The sequence below is a fragment of the Schistocerca gregaria genome, chromosome 2 (assembly GCF_023897955.1).
Source record: "Schistocerca gregaria isolate iqSchGreg1 chromosome 2, iqSchGreg1.2, whole genome shotgun sequence".
In the NCBI taxonomy this organism is placed as follows: Eukaryota; Metazoa; Arthropoda; class Insecta; order Orthoptera; family Acrididae; genus Schistocerca; species Schistocerca gregaria.
This window is the reverse complement of record NC_064921.1, coordinates 399454130-399478321: the sequence shown is the minus strand read 5'-3', so window position 1 is coordinate 399478321 and position 24192 is coordinate 399454130. Positions and strand designations below refer to the sequence as shown.

General features: G+C 37.8%; 1 protein-coding gene across 2 annotated transcripts in view; it reads left to right on the top strand.

Moving 5' to 3' along the window:
• LOC126322385 (intraflagellar transport protein 80 homolog) overlaps window positions 1-24192 on the top strand; it is a 421167-nt gene that overhangs the window by 24399 nt on the left and 372576 nt on the right. For both annotated transcript variants that reach the window (XR_007558988.1, XM_049994301.1), the window contains exons 3-4: window positions 11365-11475; window positions 19864-20042. Coding sequence is in view for 1 of the 2 variants with exons in the window: in XM_049994301.1 (XP_049850258.1) it covers window positions 11365-11475; window positions 19864-20042 (290 nt within the window). In the remaining variant the exon portion in view is untranslated. The remainder of the gene's footprint in view (window positions 1-11364; window positions 11476-19863; window positions 20043-24192) is intronic.

The following is a 24192-nucleotide window of genomic DNA, read 5'->3' as shown; positions in this document are numbered from 1 at the left end:
GATGTAGTTGTTAGAATAAAGGACAAGGACAGTGTTCTGCTCATGGGTGATTTTAATGCCAGGATTGGAAATCAAACAGAAGGGTATGAAAAGGTTATGGGTAAATTTGGAGAGGATATGGAGGCCAATAGGATCGGGAAACAACTCTTGGATTTCTGTGCCAGTATGGGCTTAGTAATCACAAACTCCTTTTTTAAACATAAGAACATTCACCGGTATACTTGGGAAGGCAGGGGAACCAGATCTCTCATTGACTATATAATAACAGATATTGAATTCAGGAAGGCTGTGAGGGACACACGTGTATTCGGGGGATTCTTTGATGACACTGATCATTATTTAATCAGCAGTGAAATTGGGATTGTGAGGCCGAAAGTGCGGGAGGTCAGGTCCATATGTAGGAGGATAAGAGTGGAGAAACTTCAGGATAAGGAAATCAGGCACAAGTACATAACTGATCTCAGAAAGGTACCAGTTAGTTGAATGTAGTCAATTGCAGTCATTGGAAAAGGAATGGACAACGTACAGGGACACAGTACTAGAAGTGGCTAAAGAATGTCTTGGAACAGTAGTGTGTAAAAGTAGGATGAAGCAAACAGCTTGGTGGGATGACACGGTCAAGGCAGCCTGTAAAAGAAAAAAGAAGGCGTATCAAAAATGGCTACATACTAGAACTCAGGTAGACAGAGAAAGTTATGTTGAAGAAAGAAACAAAGCCAAACAGATAATTGCAGCATCCAAGAAGAAATCTTGGGATGACTTTGGAAACAGGTTGGAGACTATGGGTCAAGCTGCTGGAAAACCATTCTGGAGTGTAATTAGCAGTCTTCGAAAGGGAGGTAAGAAGGAAATGACAAGTATTTTGGACAGGTCAGGAAAACTGCTGGTGAATCCTGTGGATGCCTTGGGCAGATGGAGGGAATATTTTGAAGAGTTGCTCAATGTAGGTGAAAATACGATCAGTAATGTTTCAGATTTCGAGGTAGAGTGGGATAGGAATGATGATGGAAATAGGATCACATTTGGGGAAGTGGAGAAAATGGTCAATAGATTGCAGTGCAATAAAGCAGCTGGGGTGATGGAAATTAAGTCGGAACTCATCAAATACTGTAGAATGTCAGGTCTTAAATGGCTGCACAGGATAATTGAAATGGCCTGGGAGTCGGGACAGGTTCCATCAGACTGGACAAAAGCAGTAATCACACCAATCTTTAAACATGGACACAGAAAAGATTGTATCAACTACAGAGGTATCTCTTTAATCAGCGTTGTGGGTAAAATCTTCTCAGGTATTGTTGAAAGGAAAGTGCGAGTATTAGTTGAAGACCAATTGGATGAAAATCTGTGTGGGTTTAGGCCTCTTAGAGGTTGTCAGGACTAGATCTTTAGCTTACGGCAAATAATGGAGAAGTGTTATGAGTGGAACAGGGAATTGTATCTATGCTTTATAGATCTAGAAAAGGCATATGACCAGGTTCCTAGGAGGAAGTTATTGTCTGTTCTACGAGATTATGGAATAGGAGGCAAACTTTTGCAAGCAATTAAAGGTCTTTACATGGATAGTCAGGCAGCAGTTAAAGTTGATGGTAAATTGAGTTCATGGTTCAGAGTAGTTACAGGGGTAAGACAAGGCTGCAACCTGTCTCCACAGTTGTTCATATTATTTATGGATCATACGTTAAAAACAATAGACTGGCCGGGTGAGATTAAGATATGTGAACACAAAATAAGCAGTCTTGCATCTGCGGATGACTTAGTTGTGATGGCAGATTCGATTGAAGGTTTGCAAAGTAATATTTCAGAGCTAGATCAGAAATGTAAGGACTATGGTATGAAGATTAGCATCTCCAAAACGAAAGTAATGTCAGTGGGAAAGAAATATAAACGGATTGAGTGCCAAATAGGAGGAACAAAGTTAGAACAGGTAGACGGTTTCAAGTACTTAGGATGCATATTCTCAAAGGATGGCAACATAGTGAAAGAACTGGAAGCGAGGTGTAGCAAAGCTAATGCAGTGAGCGCTCAGATACGATCTACTCTCTTCTGCAAGAAGGAAGTCACTACCAAGACTAAGTTATCTGTGCACTGTTCAATCTTTCGACCAACTTTGTTGTATGGGAGCGAAAGCTGGGTGGATTCAGGTTACCTTATCAACAAGATTGAGGTTACGGATATGAAAGTAGCTAGGATGATTGCAGGTACTAGTAGATGGGAACAATGGCAGGATGGTGTCCACAATGAAGAAATCAAAGAAAAACTGGGAATGAACTCTATAGATGTAGCAGTCAGGGCGGACAGGCTTAGATGGTGGGGTCATGTTATAGGCATGGGAGAAGCAAGGTTACCCAAGAGACTCATGGGTTCAGCAGTAGAGGGTAGGAGGAGTCGGGGCAGACCAAGGAGAAGGTACCTGGATTTGATTAAGAATGATTTTGAAGTAATTGGTTTAACATCAGAAGAGGCACCAATGTTAGCACTGAATAGGGGATCGTGGAGGAATTTTATAAGGGGGCTATGCTCCAGACTGAACGCTGAAAGGCATAATCAGTCTTAAATGATGATGATGATGATGATGATGATGATGATGTGTAAGCAATGGATGGAATGTCGGCCATAGGTATAAGCTATCATGTTTTGTATATTGTTGAAACTCAATACTTCTATGAATTTTCATTGGAAAACAAAATCGATATGAGAAAATGAACTTTAAGGAAAAGTAATTTATACTATGTCTTGGATGGCTATATGTCTCTTTCAACAAGTGAATGGTCAAGTGTGGTGACATGAACATGCGTGTACAACGAAATAATTTCTGAGTATTGTGGCTCACAATGCTTGACACTTTAACAAGTGCACTAAAGTGGCTTGAGCAGGTACTTACCCCATCAACAGATGCTGTTGGTTGGGCGTCTCTCCACTGAAAATGCGAGTACGATGGATAATAATGATGCCCGGGTCATAAAAATGGAGATCTTCTGCCACAGCATCAGATTTTGAACAATAAGCACACACCCACTCCATCCAGACTGAAGACGAACGCCATGGCAATTCTTCAGTACATGACACTCAGTCGAAAGTATGACACTCAATGTGAAATCAACACTAAGAAAGCAAGTGCACACATGTGTGATGATAGCGCAGGGTGAATATGACATGGGAAAAACTTGGGATTTTTTTCATCCAAGTGAAAACCGGGAAGAACCTGGAAATTTTTCATTGTTTAGCTTTCAGTTAAATTTTTGTAATTTTGATTGGTAAGAATTGATTCTCTAGCAAAGAATGTTACTGTATCCTGCCATTGGAGAATAATACTGCAGCAATAAAATACAAATGAGTGGAAACAAAATAAAAAATAAAACTTTAGTGGCAAAGGAAATATGTCATTTACAACAACAAAACATCATGCATGCACAAGCGTCTGCAAATAGCAAAAATATGTCAAAGGACATTGGGCGAAGACTGTGTAATACTTCATAACAATAAACTGCTTGTATGAGCATGATATCACAACTTTTCCCATTAGGTTCGTTTGACCAGTTGCCAGAAGACTCCTCTGCATGTGCAGTTGACTCATGTATGAGCACTACCTTCCCCCACTTCCTGCCACTTGAAATGTGGCTGTTAGCTGTATCGGCAGTAGCAGCAAGCAGCCAGATGCAAATGAAAGAAATTTTTCTAGCGTGCCCTAGCTTCCAGATTCGCACATAGGAGAGAGTTAGTCTCCACATGACCTGTGTTTGCGTTAAGTGATTTCGTTGCTTCTCTTCGTTTACAGCTCCCACGTCAAATGAAAACAAAATGGATTTCTGTGGCTGGGAGCTATCAAGTGAATTAAAATACATTCACATAATTACAGAGGGCAAAAATATATTATTAGTTTCAGTTTTCTGATTTTATTTTATTTCCAAGTTATTAGCAATCAAGCATTAATTGCCTTGCAGAACAATGAAGTTATTTTTGCAAGTTTGCTGAAGAAATTTGGCTTTATTAATCTTTCCACTGAGGCAACCATTTTATTTGAAACAAAGTGTTTTATTCCAGAGTATTCACTGAATTTCAGGTGCAAGTTATCATCTCCAGACATGTACAAAATTATGTCATAATAAAGAACCAAATATGAGATTGTACAGTACTGGTACTCCAAGAAAATTTACATCCCAAAAACCACGCTGAAAAGCTTAATCAGATGGGATCTACTTCCTTGTGAATCTGGAAAATACAAATGTGCAGTTCAAGCCGAATTATGAATTTTAGTATGGTTTACGAAATTCTAATGCTCTAGGAGTATCCTCTGATGTTCTGTTTCTTTATGGCGTAATGTAAGATCTCTTTATGCTTTATACATACAAACATGTGGGCTTCCTACACCACTGCAGCTGCACACGTGCAATAATGCCTGTTTTCTGGCATTCTCTGGCAACTGCTAAATCGAACCAAATTCCAACAGTCTCCAGATAGTATTGCGAACAGTGGATTGAAAAGTGTTACTTCCAAACTAAATTTCTTTTTATGCAAGATGAATTATGTTATGTGTGAGAAAGTGGGATGAATTTCTAAATCACAGAGCGCTTAGAACTGAGCAGTTTGAGGCCCAGCCACTTACAAGAATTTTGAGCTCAGAAGACCAGACGTTTATGTCATAATTTTAAATTTACTGGCATATTTGTGTGATGTATCTTTAAGTATAACACACACAAAAAAAGATCAATATTACATGTGAAAACTTAGCTTCTCTTGTAGCTTGTTAATCTTGGAGAAAAATATTATATGTGAAAGCTTAGCTCTTCTTGTAGCTATACAATATATTTTAAAGTAAACTGTCAACTTTTCCTCTACGCGTGTTCGTGTTATGTAACAGTGACCATGCTATTGGCTGACTGTAACATGTGTCCTATGCTTGGAATATCTGCTGTCATCAGCTGGCGAGATCACGTGGCGTGAGATACGACTGGCTTACAAAAGGATATCGGAATCTTGATTTCAATGCTCCGGAAACTAATGCACTGTGTTTGGTGCAATTCAAATTTATACTTTCATAACAAGAAAATATGCAGCGTATATTTTTCTGTAAATCAAAGGTCTTTCCGAAACTTCTCTCTCCCGTCTTTTCTTCTTGTTCTCTTTTTTTTTTTTTCTCGAAGTTCTACACCAGTGTATAAAACATTAGCCATTCAAAGGATTGATAAGTTTTACAGTTCCGAGGGAAATATAAGGAAAACCTACTGTCACTTAGCATGGAAAAAGTGTATTTTCACCCGGGAAGAAGAATATTTTTTAAACGGTATACCTGGGGAAAATACAGTTATAATCCGGAATTTTTTTTTTCTCTTGTTCTCGTATACACCCTGCAGCATCTAACATGTGACCGTTAGCATCTAGCTCTTAGTCGCCAAATCGGCCAGTGCGCCAGTGTGGGACCCGGCAGTGAGAATGAAGCATACTGAACATTATTGTTAGCTCACTAAATTCAAATATGTTCTATCATATTATGTATATAATCTTTTAATTTCTTGTAGAAATTTAACATACATAGGATAAGCTGACATATCTATTATATTAAATAAAAGAGAAGCTGACAAATAAAGGGCATCGACTCCGAATGGCAAATGTAAATATACACATTAAAAAAAAGAAGAAAAAAGAAAGAAAAACGCTGTATGTCAATGTACAGTTTGAGGGCAATTGTATGAGTACATGGTGAAAGGCCCCCAGGATATTGTAAAATTAAGATTTATTAAAAAACAAAAAAAAAACTGAAACACCTATTGATCTTAAGTGTTGGCAAAGACATAATTATGAATACGTGGTAAGGCGCAGACAAATGGAGAAAAAGAAACAAAAGTATTCATTCAAATTTTTTCCCCCTCATGCTCCTGTAAGGAGATGTTCTGTTAATCACTCCCCGCAGTATTCCTGCCTGTCATAAGAGGGGACTAAAAGGAGTCTCACATGTTTCAGCCTTTATGTGATGGTCCCCCCTGTAGGGCTTGACCTCCATATTTCCAAATTTTTCCAAAGAGCTAGCCATCTGTGGAAACACACCTTATATGGTGCATCATGCCCCTAGTGCATTGAGATCTTAAGCTCCCCTTTCTTGTCTTTGCATTGCATCCCTGCTCATTCTCCATCTCTCTCTCTGTGCGGTTTCCCCCTTGCACTATGCAGTGTAGATTTCTGCGGTGACAATGACCATGGACTTCTTTGCCTGTTGGTTGTAACCCCCTCACGATACAGGGATCGCTCTGCTGATGCCTGTGCCGTTAACTCCCCACGTATGCCAAGGAGTAGATGCCTTTCTGCCTGGGGCACTGGGACTCCCAGCAATGGACATCCTACCAGGTGTCCCTTGCTGAGGTTGGGTGGCGCCCATGGGGAGGACCCTTGGTGAGAGTGGATGTCATCGGGGCAGACGACCCGCAATGAAGCATGGTACACAATCTCTTGCTGGTGGCCAGCCACCAGCAGTCTCTAAGCGTTCCAGGGCTCAATTCAATGCACAGAAGTACTACCTCAAATTGTTCCCCTCCCTGGCCACACCATGGGAGGAGCGAAAGGCTAAGGATGGCAGTGAGACTTATTTACCCCAGTACCTGGTTTGTATGAGAGCTGATGGGGAGTCTTTCACGACGATGAAGCCTCAGTAGAGCATTTAGAGGACAAGTTTGAGGAGCTGGAGGGCTTGTCCAAAATGTGTTCTGGGGCAGTTTCGATAAAAACAGCATCCTCTGCCCAGTAAGGGGCATTACTTACTTATGACAGATTGGGGGATGTTTCTGTTACCGTCACACGCCATAAGAGCTTAAATATGGTCCAGGGCATTATATTCCACAGGGACCTTCTTTTGCAGTCTGATGATGAACTACGCGTCAATTAGAATCGACAAGGTGTTCGTTGCATCTGGTGCATTCATTGGGTCCAAGGGATAATCATGTTGCCACCACTGCCTTCTTCTTGGCCTCCGAGGGTGATACATTGCCTGAGAAGGTCAAGGTGATGGTCTACCACTTTGACGTCAAGCCCTATATCCCTCCCCTGATGCGATACTTTAAGTGCTGGGAGCTTGGCCATATTGTCTTCCCGCTGTACTGCCAGCCTCACATGTCAAGATTGCGCAAGCCCATCACATCCCAATAATCCATGTGCCCCGCCTCCCATCTGTGTCAGATGTGGAGAGCATCATTCACCTTGTTTGCCAGACTACAGGATTTTACAGAAAGAAAGAAAAATGATGGAGTACAAGACCCAGGACTGATTGACCCACACTGAGGCTTAAAGGAAATTTTAATGACTCCATCCTGTGCGACTGACTTCCTCTTATGCTGCCTGCTACAACAGTGATAGCCCCATCAGTTCAGCAAGTTCCAGTCGGCTCTCCGAGCCATAAGACTACACTTGCCCCCTTGACCATGGGGGGCACTACCCTTCCTGTTGCTCCCAATAATAAAATTGACATTATTATTATTATTATTATTATTATTATTATTATTATTATTATTAACTTTGTCTGTGAGGTTATTAACATGAACAGCAAGTATTCTAACACACTTACCTGGGGCATGCCAGAAGTTACTTATACAACTGTCAATGACTTGCCATCCAAATTAAGACATTCATTGTTGCTACTAAGAAGAGCCCAATGTAGTCACATATTTCATTTGATACCCTGTATAATAGGATGCAAGCATCAGAGATGAAATTTCTTAGATCCACCATCCAGAAGACTAAAATGGACAAGTTAAGGAATGAGGAGGTGAGGAAAGAAGCCAGAATAAAGACATCCCTATTAGATTGAATTGACGCATCTAGATTTCGATGATACAGGCATGTGATGAGAATGGAGACAACTGGAACAGCCAAAATAAATTTGGAAAGACATTTGGGAGGAAAAGACTTCAAGGAAGACCTCAAACCCTATGGATGGACTTGATTGTGGCTGATATAGTGACCAGAGGATGGACAGTGGATGATGTTCTTCGTGAACAGGTATATTTGGACAGGACAAAGTGGAAGAGGCTCATTCCCAGTACCCAGGAAACTGGAACTGTTAAATAATGATGATGATGATGATCCTGTATGATCATATTTTTGTAAATAAGCATTGGTGTGGTACTGAGTCAAGTGTTTTATACAGGGTGATTCAAAAAGAATATCACAACTTTAAAAACGTGCATTTAATGAAAGAAACATAATATAACCTTCTGTTATACATAATTTCAAAGAGTATTTAAAAAGGTTTTTTCACTCAAAAACAAGTTCAGAGATGTTCAATATGGCCCCCTCCAGACACTCGAGCAATATCAACCCGATACTCCTACTCGTTCCACACTCTCTGTAACATATCGGGCGTAACAGTTTGGATAGCTGCTGTTATTTCTTGTTTCAAATCATCAATGGTGGCTGGGAGAGATGGCCGAAACACCATATCATTAACATACCCCCATAAGAAAAAATCGCAGGGGATAAGATCAGGGCTTCTTGGAGGCCAGTGATGAAGTGCTCTGTCACGGGCTGCCTGGCGGCCGATCCATCACCTCGGGTAGTTGACGTTCAGGTTTCATAACTAACCTTTTTCGTAGGACTCTCCATACAGTTGATTGTGGAATTTGCAGCTCTCTGCTAGTTCTGCGAGTTGATTTTCCTGGGCTGCGAACAAATGCTTGCTGGATGCGTGCTACATTTTCATCACTCGTTCTCGGCCATCCAGAACTTTCCCCTTTCCACAAACACCCATTGTCTGTAAACTGTTTATACCAATGTTTAATACACCACCTATCAGGAGGTTTAACACCATACTTCGTTCGAAATGCATGCTGAACAACTGTCGTCGATTCACTTCTGCCGTACTCAATAACACAAAAAGCTTTCTGTTGAGCGGTCGTTATCTTAGCATCAACAGACGCTGACGCCTAGTCAACAGTGAACAAATGTACAACTAAATGAAACTTTATAGCTCCCTTAATTCGCCGACAGATAGTGCTTAGCTCTGCCTTTTGTCGTTGCAGAGTTTTAAATTCCTAAAGTTGTGGTATTCTTTTTGAATCACCCTGTATAACTCAAGAAATATTGCACCCACCTGATTGCCTTGGCCCCTGGATTTAAGAATGTGATGTTAGAAAAAAGTGAGCTTTGGGTTTTGTGCAAATGATGTTCACGTAATCCATATTGGTTGGCTTGGAGGAGGTCACTGTGTTCAGGATATATTATTGAGCTTAGAATAAGTTCTAAGATTCTAGAACAGATGGATGTCAATGATACTGAACAGTACTCTTGTGGCTTAATTCTGGTATCCTTGTAGATGGGCGTAACCTGTATTTCCCTCTAACTACAGGGCACAGTTTTTTGTTTGAGGGACCTGCGCTAAATCAAGGCTATAAAACTGGCTTACTAAGCTGCAAATTCTGTATAGAATCTAATAGGATTCCCATCAGGCCCTAAAGATTTCTTCATTATTTTTGATTGCAGTTTTTTCCCAGTGTCTGTGACACTACATTACTCATCTTTGCAATGTTGTGAACAATGAACTGGGATAGTTCTCCTTGAATTTCATTTGTGAAGGAATATTTGAAAATTAAGTTCAGCATTTCTGATTTCACTTTGCTACTCTCATATTTGGTCCTAGTGTTATTTGTAGGTGTCTGGACACTTACTTTGGTACCACTGATGGCCTTCACATATTACCAGAATTTCTTTGGATTTTGTCAAAAGTCTTTTGATATGATTGTGTTACGGTACTCATTGAAGCCTGCACTCATTGTTTTCCTGACAGCCAAACATGTTTCATTTAGCATTTCTCTGTCTTAACCCATAGCTTTATTTGGCACCTATTGTGGAGCAGTCAATGATTCCTTAAAAGTTTCTTTACAGGAACTACATACAATGGCGACTTCCTTACATGATCAACTGGGTGAAGTCATTATTTAAATCTGAACATTTACTCTATTGTTTAGCGTAAATATGATCGTGAGAGACAACATAATTATGTAACCTTTTGAAAATGGACACAAGAGAATTGTTTATGTAATATTACTTTATGAAATTTTTGTTTATAAAGTACTTGTACAATTATTTTGGTGACATCTGTAATATAACATGACAGCACAGAGATGATGAGTAACAGAGAAGGCATGCAGTTGCTGGAGGCTGCCAGACTTTGTATAGAAGCAAATAAAAACAACTGGGGCAGTGAACACGTGGTACAGTACATCATGGCATAGTAAAATTCTGTTTTGCTTTTTGTGTTTTGAGTCTGTACTGATTGACCCCAGTCAGAATTATTCTGGCTGTTTCTAAAAGATTCATCTGATTTCATGAGACACTATTTTCTACATGAATGAAAATGGAAACTTAGGTTTGACTGTTAGTGATGTATCGAGTCTAAACGTTTACCTTGGCACCCTGTCCACCAGTGCACCATGTTTTGTCTTAAGAGTACAGAACTATACATCCAGAGCTCAAACCATTCAATGATGGCAACAGTAGTTTCAAGACACTTTCTTTCCGTAAGTGGAAATCCACAAGCTGCCCCTGAATGCTTGCTCAAGAGGTAGAATTGATTTAGCAGAATTTTTGCTTGTAGGCCATAGAATACATTCACAGTTGTGAGATCATACCAAAAATTTCATTTTTCTTTAGGACGGCTTCAAGTCATCCAATCTCACAGTACTTTTTTTTTGAGTGGGGAGGGGTGAGAGAGAGGATGTTGTGAAGTTCCCCATCTATGTGCCCCTTTTCCAACAGTTTTGGGTTAATTGTTATGCTGCATAGCAAGAACAGTAAATACAATAACTCAAGACATGCTTGCCAAAGTATGGAATGAGTCTTACTGTCATCTGGTTGTTTATCATGCATTCATTGGACAACAGATTGAACATTTGTGAGAAGCAAATGAAAACTATGATCCTAAAGATAATTGTAAAAAGTGTCCTCCAAGTTTGTACCTTTGCACATGTAAAATTCATGACCTTGTAAAATCAAATGATTCTTTTGAAAATAAAAACTTTATTGTCCTATGCATAAGTTGAAATCCACCCAAAGTTTCTATCTTCATTCGTGTAAAAGATATAATCTTGTGCAATCAGATGAATCTTTCTAAAATAACTTGTACTTAATGTTAATAAACAGGTATTTTGGAATACTGTATTTAAATTCTTGAGATGCCAGAATCAGCATATGATTTCTGATTTCCAACCCCATGTGGATGACCAATTACCTCAGGGACTTCATGCCAAGTATATTAATTTGCTGAAATGTTTTTCATAAATCCCTACTAACACATATAATATTCTAATACTTCCGTTATGATTATGGTTCATATTGGTGCCATACATAATTCTATTAGCATCAATATATTTTATTTTTTCCCAGGTAAATTCCATTTGGTCAACAAAAATGGAAGAATAGAGAAATCAGTTGATGCTCACAAAGGAGCCATTTTTAGTGCTCGTTGGAGCTATGATGGTGCAGGGCTTCTAACAGGTAACTGAATTACATGGTCTCAGCAACTACACTGTGCTTGAAACTCGTCAAGTAGATAGGCACTGTTATTTTTTCTATAGATCATATATTATGATTCAAATATATAATAAATAATAATAGAAATTATACTAATCTACTTAAAACTTAATGTCATTTCATGATACTATTAAAACAGTTGGTATTATACATATGGTTTTTGGATCATCTTATGTTTTCTGTGAACTTACAGCCATTGTACTGTACATTGCTCAATTAAACAGTTCTAACAGAAAAAAATGTATTGAATTTATATAGGCTGATCGTTATGTATAAATTTTGTTTGTTTAGCGTTATCATATAGGATTCTGTTAGCAGATAAAATGAGTTTTGTTAAAGTCATTCATTTTTATAGTTTTTATTAATTTATTGAATTATTGGAACGGCTATGGCTGCTGGAAACAATGGATTGGCTAACTTAAGGGTGGACGGAGGGGGATACCATTTTGTATACACAATTTTGAATCAAACTCTATTCATTTACATTGGTTTCATCAAAATGTTTGACTATTTTGTCGGTACATTAAACAAAAGTAAGGATATGTCATCGATGCAGGGCACATAAACATGTGTTCAGACAATTTCTTTAGCTTTCAGTGAGAGGCTGTTTCTTAAGTTTAAGCCCAGCATTTCACACATACCCATACAATTCCTCCATAGAATAGACTTACAATAATTGTTTGTCTGTCATAAGAGGTGTCTAAAAGGAGTCTTAAACCTAGTCAGATTTTGGCATAGTTACATATACTCTTATGGTTTGACCTCCTTGTTCTATAAACTTTTACAAGAGTGCGGGCCATTTGGAGAAGGACACCTAATGTGCTTTGAATCATGAAATAATCAAGTAGCTTGAGGACCAAAATCAGTGTATGGAAGCAGACATGTATACATCTTGTTATATTGTCTATACTAGTAAATGTCTTCCACACTATTTGCCAATTGCCCATTCAAACTAACCCACATACACGAAGGCCTATAAGACTCATTTACAATTGATAAAAAAAAGTGATTTAAAATTACATTATGTATTGGGAAGTCAATGCTCCTACTTGACGGTCTTGGCTAACAATTTATAAATCTCAGTCACAACGCTAATGTAGATGACAGATGCTTGAGTACATTACCCAGCACCTAAAATTTCTTGTAAGTTGACTGGTCCAGCAGGGTACAGCCATACAGCAGTGTGGGGAGTGGATACACCCACATCTCTCAGTTTGCTCTCTAGAGTTCTCATTACACACTCCAATGGACAGGTAACTTCCTGTCTAGCATTCACATCAAATCCTGAAACATTATTTTGTGTACTGAACATGATTTAGCCCACCTAGATAGCCACATGGTCCAACGCGCTGCTTCCCAAGTGGGAAGGTGTGCCAGTCCCTACTGGGGGCAACACTGCACAATAACCCTGGGTTCGGAGTGGGATGGCGGTGGATGGGTGGGCTGCTGTAGCCTGTTGTGGGGTTGTGAACTACTGAGGGCTACAGTGGGCAAAAGCTTCTCCGTCATTTCTAGGTCCCCAGTTTAATGCAATACAATACAATACAAATATGATGTTGAATACCTTCTTCACATCACACGGCATATGCTCTCCCTATTTATATTGCAAAAACAATTATGTAGGATTTGCATCAGATAGGATTAAAAAGCATTCACATTTTAAACATTAATAAATAGAGTTAAATGCAATGAAAGAAAAAATGAACTAACAAGGTGGTACACACAGATACACTAAGATACTATTCCTAATTTTTACAGTACAAAATATGAACATCATCCCATTTCAAAATTGCAAAAGGATCTACTTATTTAGTCTTATGGCATATATGTATCAAATTCTATTACAGAACATAATTATGTAGTGTATCATAGATTTTAACTCAGTCAGTAAATAAGACGAAACTTTAAAATTTACGTCATCTTACATACTAAATTCATGACAAACAAAACAAAATTATATAGTCATGGAAATCTGCAAATAGATTTAAACTCAGTCAATAGATGAGACAGTACTCTGGAAATCACATCATCTTACATCAAATTCATCACAGTGGAAAAAAATAGGTACTTATGGATCATGTCTAAATTGTGATATTGCATAATCCAAACATCTTCTTAGATTTAGGATACACAAGCCTGTATGCATTAGGATGTGGATTTTCAAGAATTTCGAATGGTCCAATATAGATATTGAAAAAAAAAAAAAATGTTATCTCAGATGTTAACACTTTAGATTTTTCTTTGCCTTTCACCGTCACAAGATCTCCTACCTCAGACTTAGAAAATCTGCCTTTACCATCATGTCTCTGCTTTCTCCTATTCCTTTGTTTTTTCATTATCTCCCTAACACACTCTTCCCTGTCATGTGGTGACAGAATTTTACATGGTGGAAACTCAATATTCTCAGAAATAATGTTAGCTGGTCTGCGATTAAACATGATTTCAAATGGTGAAAAACTTGTTGAAGAATGTTGTAAGCCGTTCATAATATCCTCAAAATCACTGACATAATCTATCCAACTGGTGTGATTCCTGCTACAATATGTTCTAAACAGCCTTCCAATGCCTCTCATACATATTTCTGCAGGTTTTCTTGAAGGATGGCACACCAAGATTAGGATGTGCCTTATTTTGGTGTGATCAACAAAACCTTTCCAAGCTTGTGATTTAAATTGAGAACCATTATCAGATAAAATCATTTTAGGAGTACCACCTGATGAAAATATGCTTTTTCAAACTTAGAGATGATGTGCTTACTGGTGGCTTTCTTAGGAAGAAACAGCTTTATGAACTTTGAAAATACATCAACCACCACAAAAACATAACAGAATCCATTCTTGCACTAAGGTAAAGTCTCATAAAGAGCCACAGACATGAGATCTAGGTTAGTATTAGGCAGTATGTTTTGCGTTGGCCTCTGCTTGTTTGGTTACTTACCTTTACTCTTTGACATCTGTCACAGCTGGCAATCGTTTCTTGGCTCTCCTTCCTATGTTATAAAAATACATGTTTTCCTGAATCTTTTGTGTGCATTTGGTTGATCCACAATGACCAAAGCTCTCATGTGTATAAGTAATACATCAATACACTGTTCCGGCCAACATAGTTTTCAATCCTCCGAGTCAGTCTTAAGTCTCCTGAAACTAATGCAAGAAATTTATGATCAATAACATCTTCAACTTCAATCTCCAGAAATAAATGAGCATCCAAACCAACATCACTATTCTCTGTCATAATACAGAAAAGAAAGAGACAAATCTGGTCTGAAGAATATCTGACTTTGACACAACTGTTCTTTGATCTCATTGAAAGCATCCTGACGCTCTTGATTCCAAAACTAAATGGTATTCTCTTTCAAAAGATTGTACAAGCATAGAGCATTCAAAGCTTGGCTACCACAAAATTTTCTGTAAAATCCAGTTAATGGAAAAAAAGAAAGACTTAAGCTCTTTTTTTGTTGCGAGGAGTAGGAAAATTAGCAATAGCATCAAGTTTCTCTTTATCAGGTGCAAATCCTTTCTCAGACATAACATGTCCTAAAAATTTAACTTCTTCCACACCACATTTACACTTAGCTATTTTCAAAATCATACCTCCTGAGTCTAATTTTGAAAACACATCTCTTAACAGATCCAAATGTTGTTCCAGAGTCATTTCTTCAAAGCATTTGTCAAGGTTGTTAATTTCTTAAGTTGGTTCTTACAAAACTCAATCAAAGTATTGTCCCTATTCCTATAATTAGGACCATTCAAAAATTCCCTTTTAATTCTCCCCTGTTCAGCTTCTGACCAAAATTTATTTAAAAAACTTTTCTCGGAACATTGATATGTTTCCCACTGCCGTAAATTTAAATTTATCCAAGACAGAGCTTTGTCTTCAAGACATTTTTTAACAAATTTAATTTTTTGATTGTCACTCATGCCTGACACAAAACTATTTCTACAGTGGTGCAGAAAATCCGCTGTAAGTAAACTGTCTGATGGAAAACTTTTGATAGAAATGTTGGACCACACTATACCATTGCTTGAATACAGATTTTTGTGAATGCAATTTTCCTAAACTGCTGAAATTTTTTGATCTAAAACATTTACATTAGTCTGCATATTGTTTTCAACATTTAAAATGTTTTTATCTAAACTATTAAAGTTTTGTTCCATTTTTTCCTCTATGGCCTTCTGTTGAACTCTAATGTGATTAATATTCTTCTCCTGATTTGCAGATTTTGCAACTAACTCATTTCCCAAAACAATAAATTTATTTTCCAAGACATTGGTAGTTCCTCGTCACTCTTGATGCGACTTTGTTGGGCAGCTCTCAGTCTTCTTTCTTTGTGTGATCAGAAATTCATTTATATATAAACTGCAAATGACAAAAATCACTGTCCCTTCTTCTGCAACAGACAAAACTTCATTATCAGTCTATTGATTCGCGACAATGCCCACGCTTATAATCTTACCTACCCTCACATCACTTGTTGATTGGCACTCTCTTCCAAATTGCCTATTTTAATAAGCTTCAAGAGGAGTAAGACTTACAATAAACTTTTTTATTAATCTTCTTTTCTCGTAGTTGGCTCCAGTTCTTCAAGTCTAGGGATGGTTCTTGAGGCTGAAATTTTTGACATTGTATGTTACAAATGACATCATAATGCTGAAGTAATCCTGCTCTGTAATATCTGTTTCTGTAATTTTTATTATATCACATTTTTCTATATCGCACTGTCTTTACACTCTCCACTTTTAAATCTAAAATTACATTCTTATTGCCAAATTTGAAAACATGTCTGATCACATCAGAGGCATGCCCACTACTACCTCATTCTGTGGTACTAACAATTTCCCAAAGAGTTTACAAATTTTTTTCACAAATGACTTTCTATTATTATTTTATAAATGAATCCAGAAATAAATTTAATAATCAGCATCAGTTTGTGCAATTAATAGTAGGAATTTTAAGTGTGCCAAATATTTCATAATTTCCAATCTTTCTAAAAGAAGAGTAATTTTGACTATATATACGGGGTGTATATTAAGTCCATGAACACTTTCAATTATTTATTGCACAAGAACTAAACATTGTACAGATGTCATACATATTGCATTTTGAAGAGAAACTCTGTTTTCTTTTAAATTTTTTTTAAATTACAAACATTCAATATGTGAACCACGAGTGACCCAGCAGATGTCAATATGGTAATCGAACTCTTGGCATACCCGTCCCTGCATGGCATTGTCGACTGTGGCAGTCACTACCGGTACTCTCTCCCAGGGCTCTGCTAAATCACATGGTGAGGGCAATACATACACCAGATCTTTAATGTGTCCCCACAGAAAAAAGTCACACAGAGTGAGATCTGGTGTGAGGGAGGCCATTTTCATGAAACAGCTGTCCCCTTCTGTAGCACAGCTGATCCATTGATGCGGCAGCTCCATGTTCAGATACCCACAAACTTCATGATGAAAATGGGGTGGAGTCCCATCCTGCTGAAAGATGAGCGGAGAGTCCGATTGCATTTGAGGCATCAACCATTACTGCAACATGTCCAAATCTCTCATTACGCACTCCACATTCACTTCACTCACACTGGGACATCCACTTCTCTTTGCCGGGGACAAGCAACCCGTCATAAAGAATTTGTTGTACCAGTGGTAAATGGCCTTCTTTGTTGGTGGCTTCTTACCGTACTTGGTTCTGAACATCCATTGAACAGCTGAAGTACACTTGTTTGTATCAAACTCCAACACACAGAAAGCTCGCTCTTCACATGAACTCGCCGTGTTTGTGACTAGTGCTGACTGTCAGCAAATTACCAAACTATGTTGCGGTGGTATACATGAAAAACAACTTTCAGGATTTCTCTTCGAAATGACATATGTATGATATCTGTACAATGTTTGGTTCTTGTGCAATATATAATTGAAAGTGTTGGTAGACTTTATGTACATCCTGTATAGAGCTAGTACAAATCAATTGTAACAAAGAAAATAAGTAATTTCTTTTTATATATTTTATACTGAAATATAATATGTCATATACAAAATCATATGAAATTCTTGTAGTTCAACAGCTGAGATAATATTAACCTGCTTAAAAGGTAGAAAGTATTCTTGGTATCGATAACTTCTGTTGAAGAAAGGTAATGTTAGAGTAGGGTTTCCCTTTACACTACCCATCTTATGTGATGATGTTTCACAGCCAACAGTTCAGACTGTTTACAAATCACCCAAAAATTGATAGACATCCATTGAGTCTTAGCACAAGGACCTCCAACTGTGCCCTCCTACCTGTGTAGAGTTGCCTCACGGTATCCACCGTGATGTGTGCCCAGTCCTATAGTTTGGATGGACTCCTTCCATGACCCTAAGGAATGTGCTGACACCATATTTTTCCAATGTAAATTCCTTTAGTATATCCATTTTTCACCTAATTCAACAAGCATCTGCACAGTGGATCAAAGTCAACAGCAGATTTGTTTATACATTTGCACAGGTGAAGTACTCTCTGCCTAACACATATATGTAGGGAAAAAAAACCACTTCCTTGTTTTTAGAGACTTCATGACCTGCTTAAAAGTCATATTTCAGAGCTATCCTGGAAATGTTTTGGTTTCTGACAGCCAAGACCTATTAACTGACTTGTAGCTCCAGAATAGTCATCCAGACACCGAGCTGCAGGGGTATTTTGGGAAATGAACTTGCTGACAAATTAGCTAAAGAGGCAACCGCAATAGACAAACTTAAACTCAGAGTGTTGGTCACAGACCTACAACTGCCACTGTGATGCCAAATTTTGAAAATCTGTGATATGAATGACAGGCTATTACAACTAAAACAGGCCGAGGGCAATCAAGGGTACCACGAAGGCATGGCATGCATCTCTCCAAACATCTCAAAAAATGCCATCTCACTTTGCTGATTATGTCTTAGCCACATCAGACTTACCTACAAGTGTCCTGTGTGTCAAGAGGAGTGACCCCATTGCAACTATGGGAGTCACTTTACAATAGCCCATTTTCTCACAGTGTGTGCCCTGCTGACTGATCTGAGACAAGCTATCGGTCTACCTCTTGACTCCAGATACTTGTGGATGATGGGAAAGCAGCTGAAAAAGACATAAATTGCTTGAGGGAAAGCGGATTATATAAAGAATTAAATGCACCTCAATGTTCAGTGTCAGAGGTGGATGTGGGGGAAGTACTCCTCACTGCGGTGTGTGCCATGGCCGGCCTTAGGATACTTTCCACCACTGAAGTTTCATGCATTTAAAATTTTTTATTGCATATTGTATTTATTTAACTGTTTGAGCTAATTAGCACTCTAATCTGTACAGTCTTCATTTTCTCACCTCATTTTAATTGTACTGACTATGATGATCCTTCTTGGGTGTTCTTCAGAGACCAGCTACGGTTCTTGGCTGCCTGAGTTTTACCTCACTTTTAACCATTTGACATTTTCAGCCATGACAACAAGGTCACAGACCCTAGAGCTGATGATCCTGCTTTTCAAATTTCACATATTTTACATGAATTTCCAGTACAATGAAAGGCCAATAACTCAGTCTCTTTAAACCCATCATCATCATTATCATCATTCAATCACCAAACAACACACGCTGGACATGTCAACAATGACTGTTTTTAGTGGTTGCTAAGGCAGATGAATGTAGAAGGAGTGGAAGGAAATAGAGTAAATGACTTGAAAGGGGCAAGATGTAGGGTGGTGGGGGTGGGAAATAATGGACACTGTTTATTCAGTCAAATGTCTTCACTTGAAAGTTTGTACAAGTACTGTGAACACCAATGGAGACATGTTAGAAATGCTTCTCTTCATTGGAGAATATAAGTTAGTAGAACAGTAATGATCAGGTTGCACATTGCTTGTGTTTCTATTTGTTTACTGTCAGCCCCAACAAGTGGACGAGTTGTGTTATCCCAGGTACCTGTACAAATTGCCAGTGCACGAGAATCAAAATCAATTTATGTTAACTTTTTGATAACATTAAGTTTATGTGAATGGTATACTGTGATATACTGTTTGAACAGGTCTTGAGATAAAGATGGGGATTACCGAATAAAAAAATAGGGTATTTTAAAAAAGATATGTTATGTTTGCATGACAAATGAAGTTACAAGAAAGACAGTCATGCTGGTGAATGTTCCCCAGGTGGCTATACATGAACTTGATATAGTATTTATTTTGATTATGGAGAAACAGTTATGTGGGGTGGTCAAGGTAAATGGAACACTCCGTGTGTTGGATATGTAATAAGAAGTTTTATGATTAATCACACTTTTATGTGTATGAATGCATATTAGTCATGATAGCTATGTATTTTCCATTTCATGCCAATAAGCTGGAGAAGATGGCCAAGTTAAAGTGTGGTCACGTAGTGGAATGCTTAGGTCAACTGTCGTGCATACTGACTGCCCCGTTTACTGTGCCTTATGGAGTCCAGATTCAAATCAGATTTTATACACCTCAGGCAAGAACTTAACCATTAAACCACTGGCACCAAACAACAAGCCCCTCAAGGTAAGTTTATGAGCTAATCATTTTACAGGGACTTTAAAGTTTTTTCTCACTACCTAGTGTTTCCTGTTTTTTATATGGAAACTTCTAAATATTATGTAACAGCAAAAAAGAGTTTGGTCTTTTCTTCATCTCTCATTTTACCTTAGACTTTAAAGATGATGAGAACACAATAATATATCCACAGCAGCAGAATAATAATACTATTATGTACAGCAAAGGAATTTGTGCATACAATTTATGAAATAGGAACAATAGAATGGTGGCCATTTGTAAAATAATTACATTCTTTTTCAATAGAACTGGGTGGATGTGAACTAGGAATAACTAAGTGCCAGAGGAAAGGAAAAATCAGTCAGAATCCTGTTTTTAGTGAGAACTGGGTAATACTAATAGAGCCACTTGTGGTACTATCAACATCACACCCTACAAAATGAATAATTTCTTTATTAATTCTAGTAACAAAGGACACCCAGCTCAACAAAATGACAACTATAAATCAGACATTAATAAATATTTAGAAAAAAAAAGTTATTCGTACTGCACAACAAACCTGCAGCATCTATATTCAAGTGGACACAAATTGTTGTCACTTATAGTGCTGTAGCTATGCCAAAATTCAGCAACTCAAAATCAGAAGACTCGTACAGTCTATTAAATTTTGTTGCTAAAATGATTATGGACATTATATTTGGCATGCTAATAAATTGGATTTTTATGAGTTGTTCTTTTCCAGCCTGCTTAAAGGAGACAAGTTATTTGTTAATGACTACTGTCCTATTTCTCTTGTACCAATACTTAAAAAAAAAGAACATTGTATGTACCAACAAATTTGCAAAAATTTCAACTGCAATAGAACACTGACAAGCACTCAGTATGACTTCAGGGAAAACTCATCCACACTGAAAGCTGTTGAAAATGTTGTTTCAACAATATTCACTGCCTTTGAAGCAAAGTCATATATTGATGCTCTACTGATTGACTCTGTGAACAATTGGACTGTAATAGATAAACTGAGGTGCTATGACATCAGATGCAGAACTCACTCTTATAGGATTGTATCTTAATAATAGGAAGCAGAAGGTACACTTTAATTGTATGAGCTCTTGGTTCTTAGATGTTCAAGAGGTGTGCCTCTAGATTCCATACTGGGAACCTTATTGTTTATAACATATGTTAATGACCTACCTAGTATCACGCCATGTAAATCTGTTCTGTATGCTGATGAAACCACTTTCATTGCAAGTGGAAACAATGTAGAGGGGCTAAGGGAACAAAGCAAAGCCATTCTCAGAATTTCTAGTATGTAGTTTAAAGAAAATGAATTAACTGTAAACCAGAATTAAACTGAAAATGTAATTTTTAGTTTACACAATACCAACAACAATTGTATTTCTATTAATCTTCTAGGTGTCCACTTGGATTTCAAAATAACCTGAAAACTCCACACAGATTCTATATTCACTAAATTATCTAGAGTAATGTTAATATACCTTTTACAGAAATTTGGAACATTTGTGAGTCAAAACATGATACTCAGCTCCTACTATGCATTTCCTGATAGCTGCATAACATGCTGCTTTGGGGCAACTCCCATGTATTTTCAAAAACGATGTATCTTGTAGGCTGCTTTTCAAGAAATTAGGTGATAGTCACAACAGTCCACACAAACCAAGAGAGCTACACATTAAGGCAATAATTTAATTGTCACAATATATGTCACAAAGAAAAGATTGACCAATGCTTTACAAGAGTTACCAAAACACCCAACAACTATAAATACCTTTGAGTCAGACTGTTCAATCCACTGCTACCAGAAGCACACACTATCTCATTTAAATCCTTCAGAAACGTTCTGCAAAACTGACACAAAAAGAAGGCTTTATAAGCCATAGAGGAATATTTTTTTGTGCCAAAGAAGATCTAAAATTGTAACTTAAACTCCTTCTCTGTTTGTGGGAAAAGCTAACTGTTTCCTGTATTATTATTATTATTATTATTATATGTATGATTTGTATTGTTCAAGCTGTACAAACTGTTACCATCTATAGCATGCAAAATGCTCAAAGATGAAAAATAAATAAATAAATAAAATTTAAAAAAATTAGCAATCACAATATGTTAATAGAAGTAAAATCAGTTGCTGATTATCATTACTAGTTGAGTGTGGTGAGAATTTAAGATTTCACATATTGTTCGCTTCCCAAGGTCCTGGTATGGAAGCTGTGCCTTTCTCCATCCTCTGTGTATTCTGCAAAAGAATTAAATTTAATCCATTACATTCATGCCAACTGCTATGTAACTCTCTTGCATGTCATGTTAAAAATTTTATACTTGTTTGGGATTATAATTAAATGACCTTGAATTGAATGTCATCATGCAACACAGTTCAGTAATGTTTGCCTTGATGACAAGTGCAGTGAAAGACATCCTTTCTATTCAGTTTTTAAACATTAATAATGCTCATGATCATTTTGTAGGATTACCAAATGTGCTCAAGAAAGCTCACAGCATTAAAGGAAAGGTGAAGGATGCTGTGTTCATGAAAACAGGAGAATAGCAATAAATGACCACTGAAAGTGGATCATGAATAATTAAAACAAAACAAAGAACTTTCAGAAACATTTCATTCATAAAGCTTTAAAGAAGTGCAAAATGATAAAAATTTATGGAGGAAGCAGATGAGAACTCGAGCAGACTGCACAGAACCAGAGTGAGGACTAACAATAAAGAGCAGTTCAGAGATAAAATATTAAAGTGCTAGCACTGGAGTATAAATAAATTATTCACATGACGCAAAGGTCTAAGGACCTAAATCCATATATATTATAAAAATGTATGTATGTATTTATGTTCCACATGTATTCATAAACTACTGGACCAGTTTCAACCGAAAGAGTTGCTATAGGCTTGAGAATCACTGACCTATCAAAGGAGTTGTGGGTGAGATAGAAGTGCTGCTCATGACACATGGATACTCAGACTTCATTCGTCTAGTATCTGCGAATAAGAGCACTCAGTGACTTACAATGAAGTTTACACATAATTTCAAACTTTAAACTTTTTCTCACTGAAACCCCCCACAAGAAGGTAAAAAGGAAAAAGCTTATTGCTCACTATATTTTTGCAGTACATGAAATAAAACTGCTGCATTAGGCTTAATGATCTCACTTATTACTTCTTTACTACAAACTGTATTTGTGACACACTTTGTCATACATCACTGAATATACCTCCAAAACTATGTTGTTGTCCATCACATAGTTCAGGTGGTATGACATCATAAACAGCTGAGATGCATTAAATTCAGCCACATCATGCATGACATTTAAATTTACTGCTTCTTTGCTACTAACACTATTTGCAACACATTTCACAGCCAGTGTCCACACATGCCACTGAATCTACCTTCAAAATTGAATCATTGTATACTTTGTGAAAACAAAACTGCAGGATAAAATTGGTTCGAGATACAGGCAAAATATGGCATAAATTTGTGTGAAGTATACTAAACATATGTGAAATATATGTGACTGATAGTTTGCAGGCAAAGCAGTTGGTAAAAAAACTCCACTGAACCCATGGATCAGTTTCAACCAGTTTGCCACATGTGTAACTTACTATCTGGAAAGAAATACTGTGGGGGCTAAAATCAGCAACCTACTATTGGGGTGGGGGTGATAATGTGGAGAGAGAAGGGGTGGGAAGAGATGGACAGGCAAAGAGGGGGGGGGGGGGGGAGGACATGGACACATTCTGAAGGAGGAGGAGATGGACAGAGGTAGGGGATGGGGAAATGAACAGAGAGAGGGAGGAGGAGGAGATGGGCAGAGGAAGGAAAGAGGAGATGGACAGAGAGCGGCTGGAGGATGGAATGGACCAAAAGAGGGTGGAGGAGGAGATAGACAGAGAGAAGAGGAGGAGGAAATGAACAGAGAAAGGGAAGAATTCATAGGCAAAGAGAGAGTGGGGAGGGGGAGGGAGGAGGATATGGGTAGAGAAATGCAGGAGAAAATAAAAAGAGTGAGGAGGAGATAGAGGGGGCAGAAGAAGATGGACTCAGAAGGGAAGGAGGAAATGGACAGATGAGGAAGTAGCAGATGGTCCGAGAGGGAAGGAAAAGATGGACAGAGAGAGTGGGGAGGAGCAGATG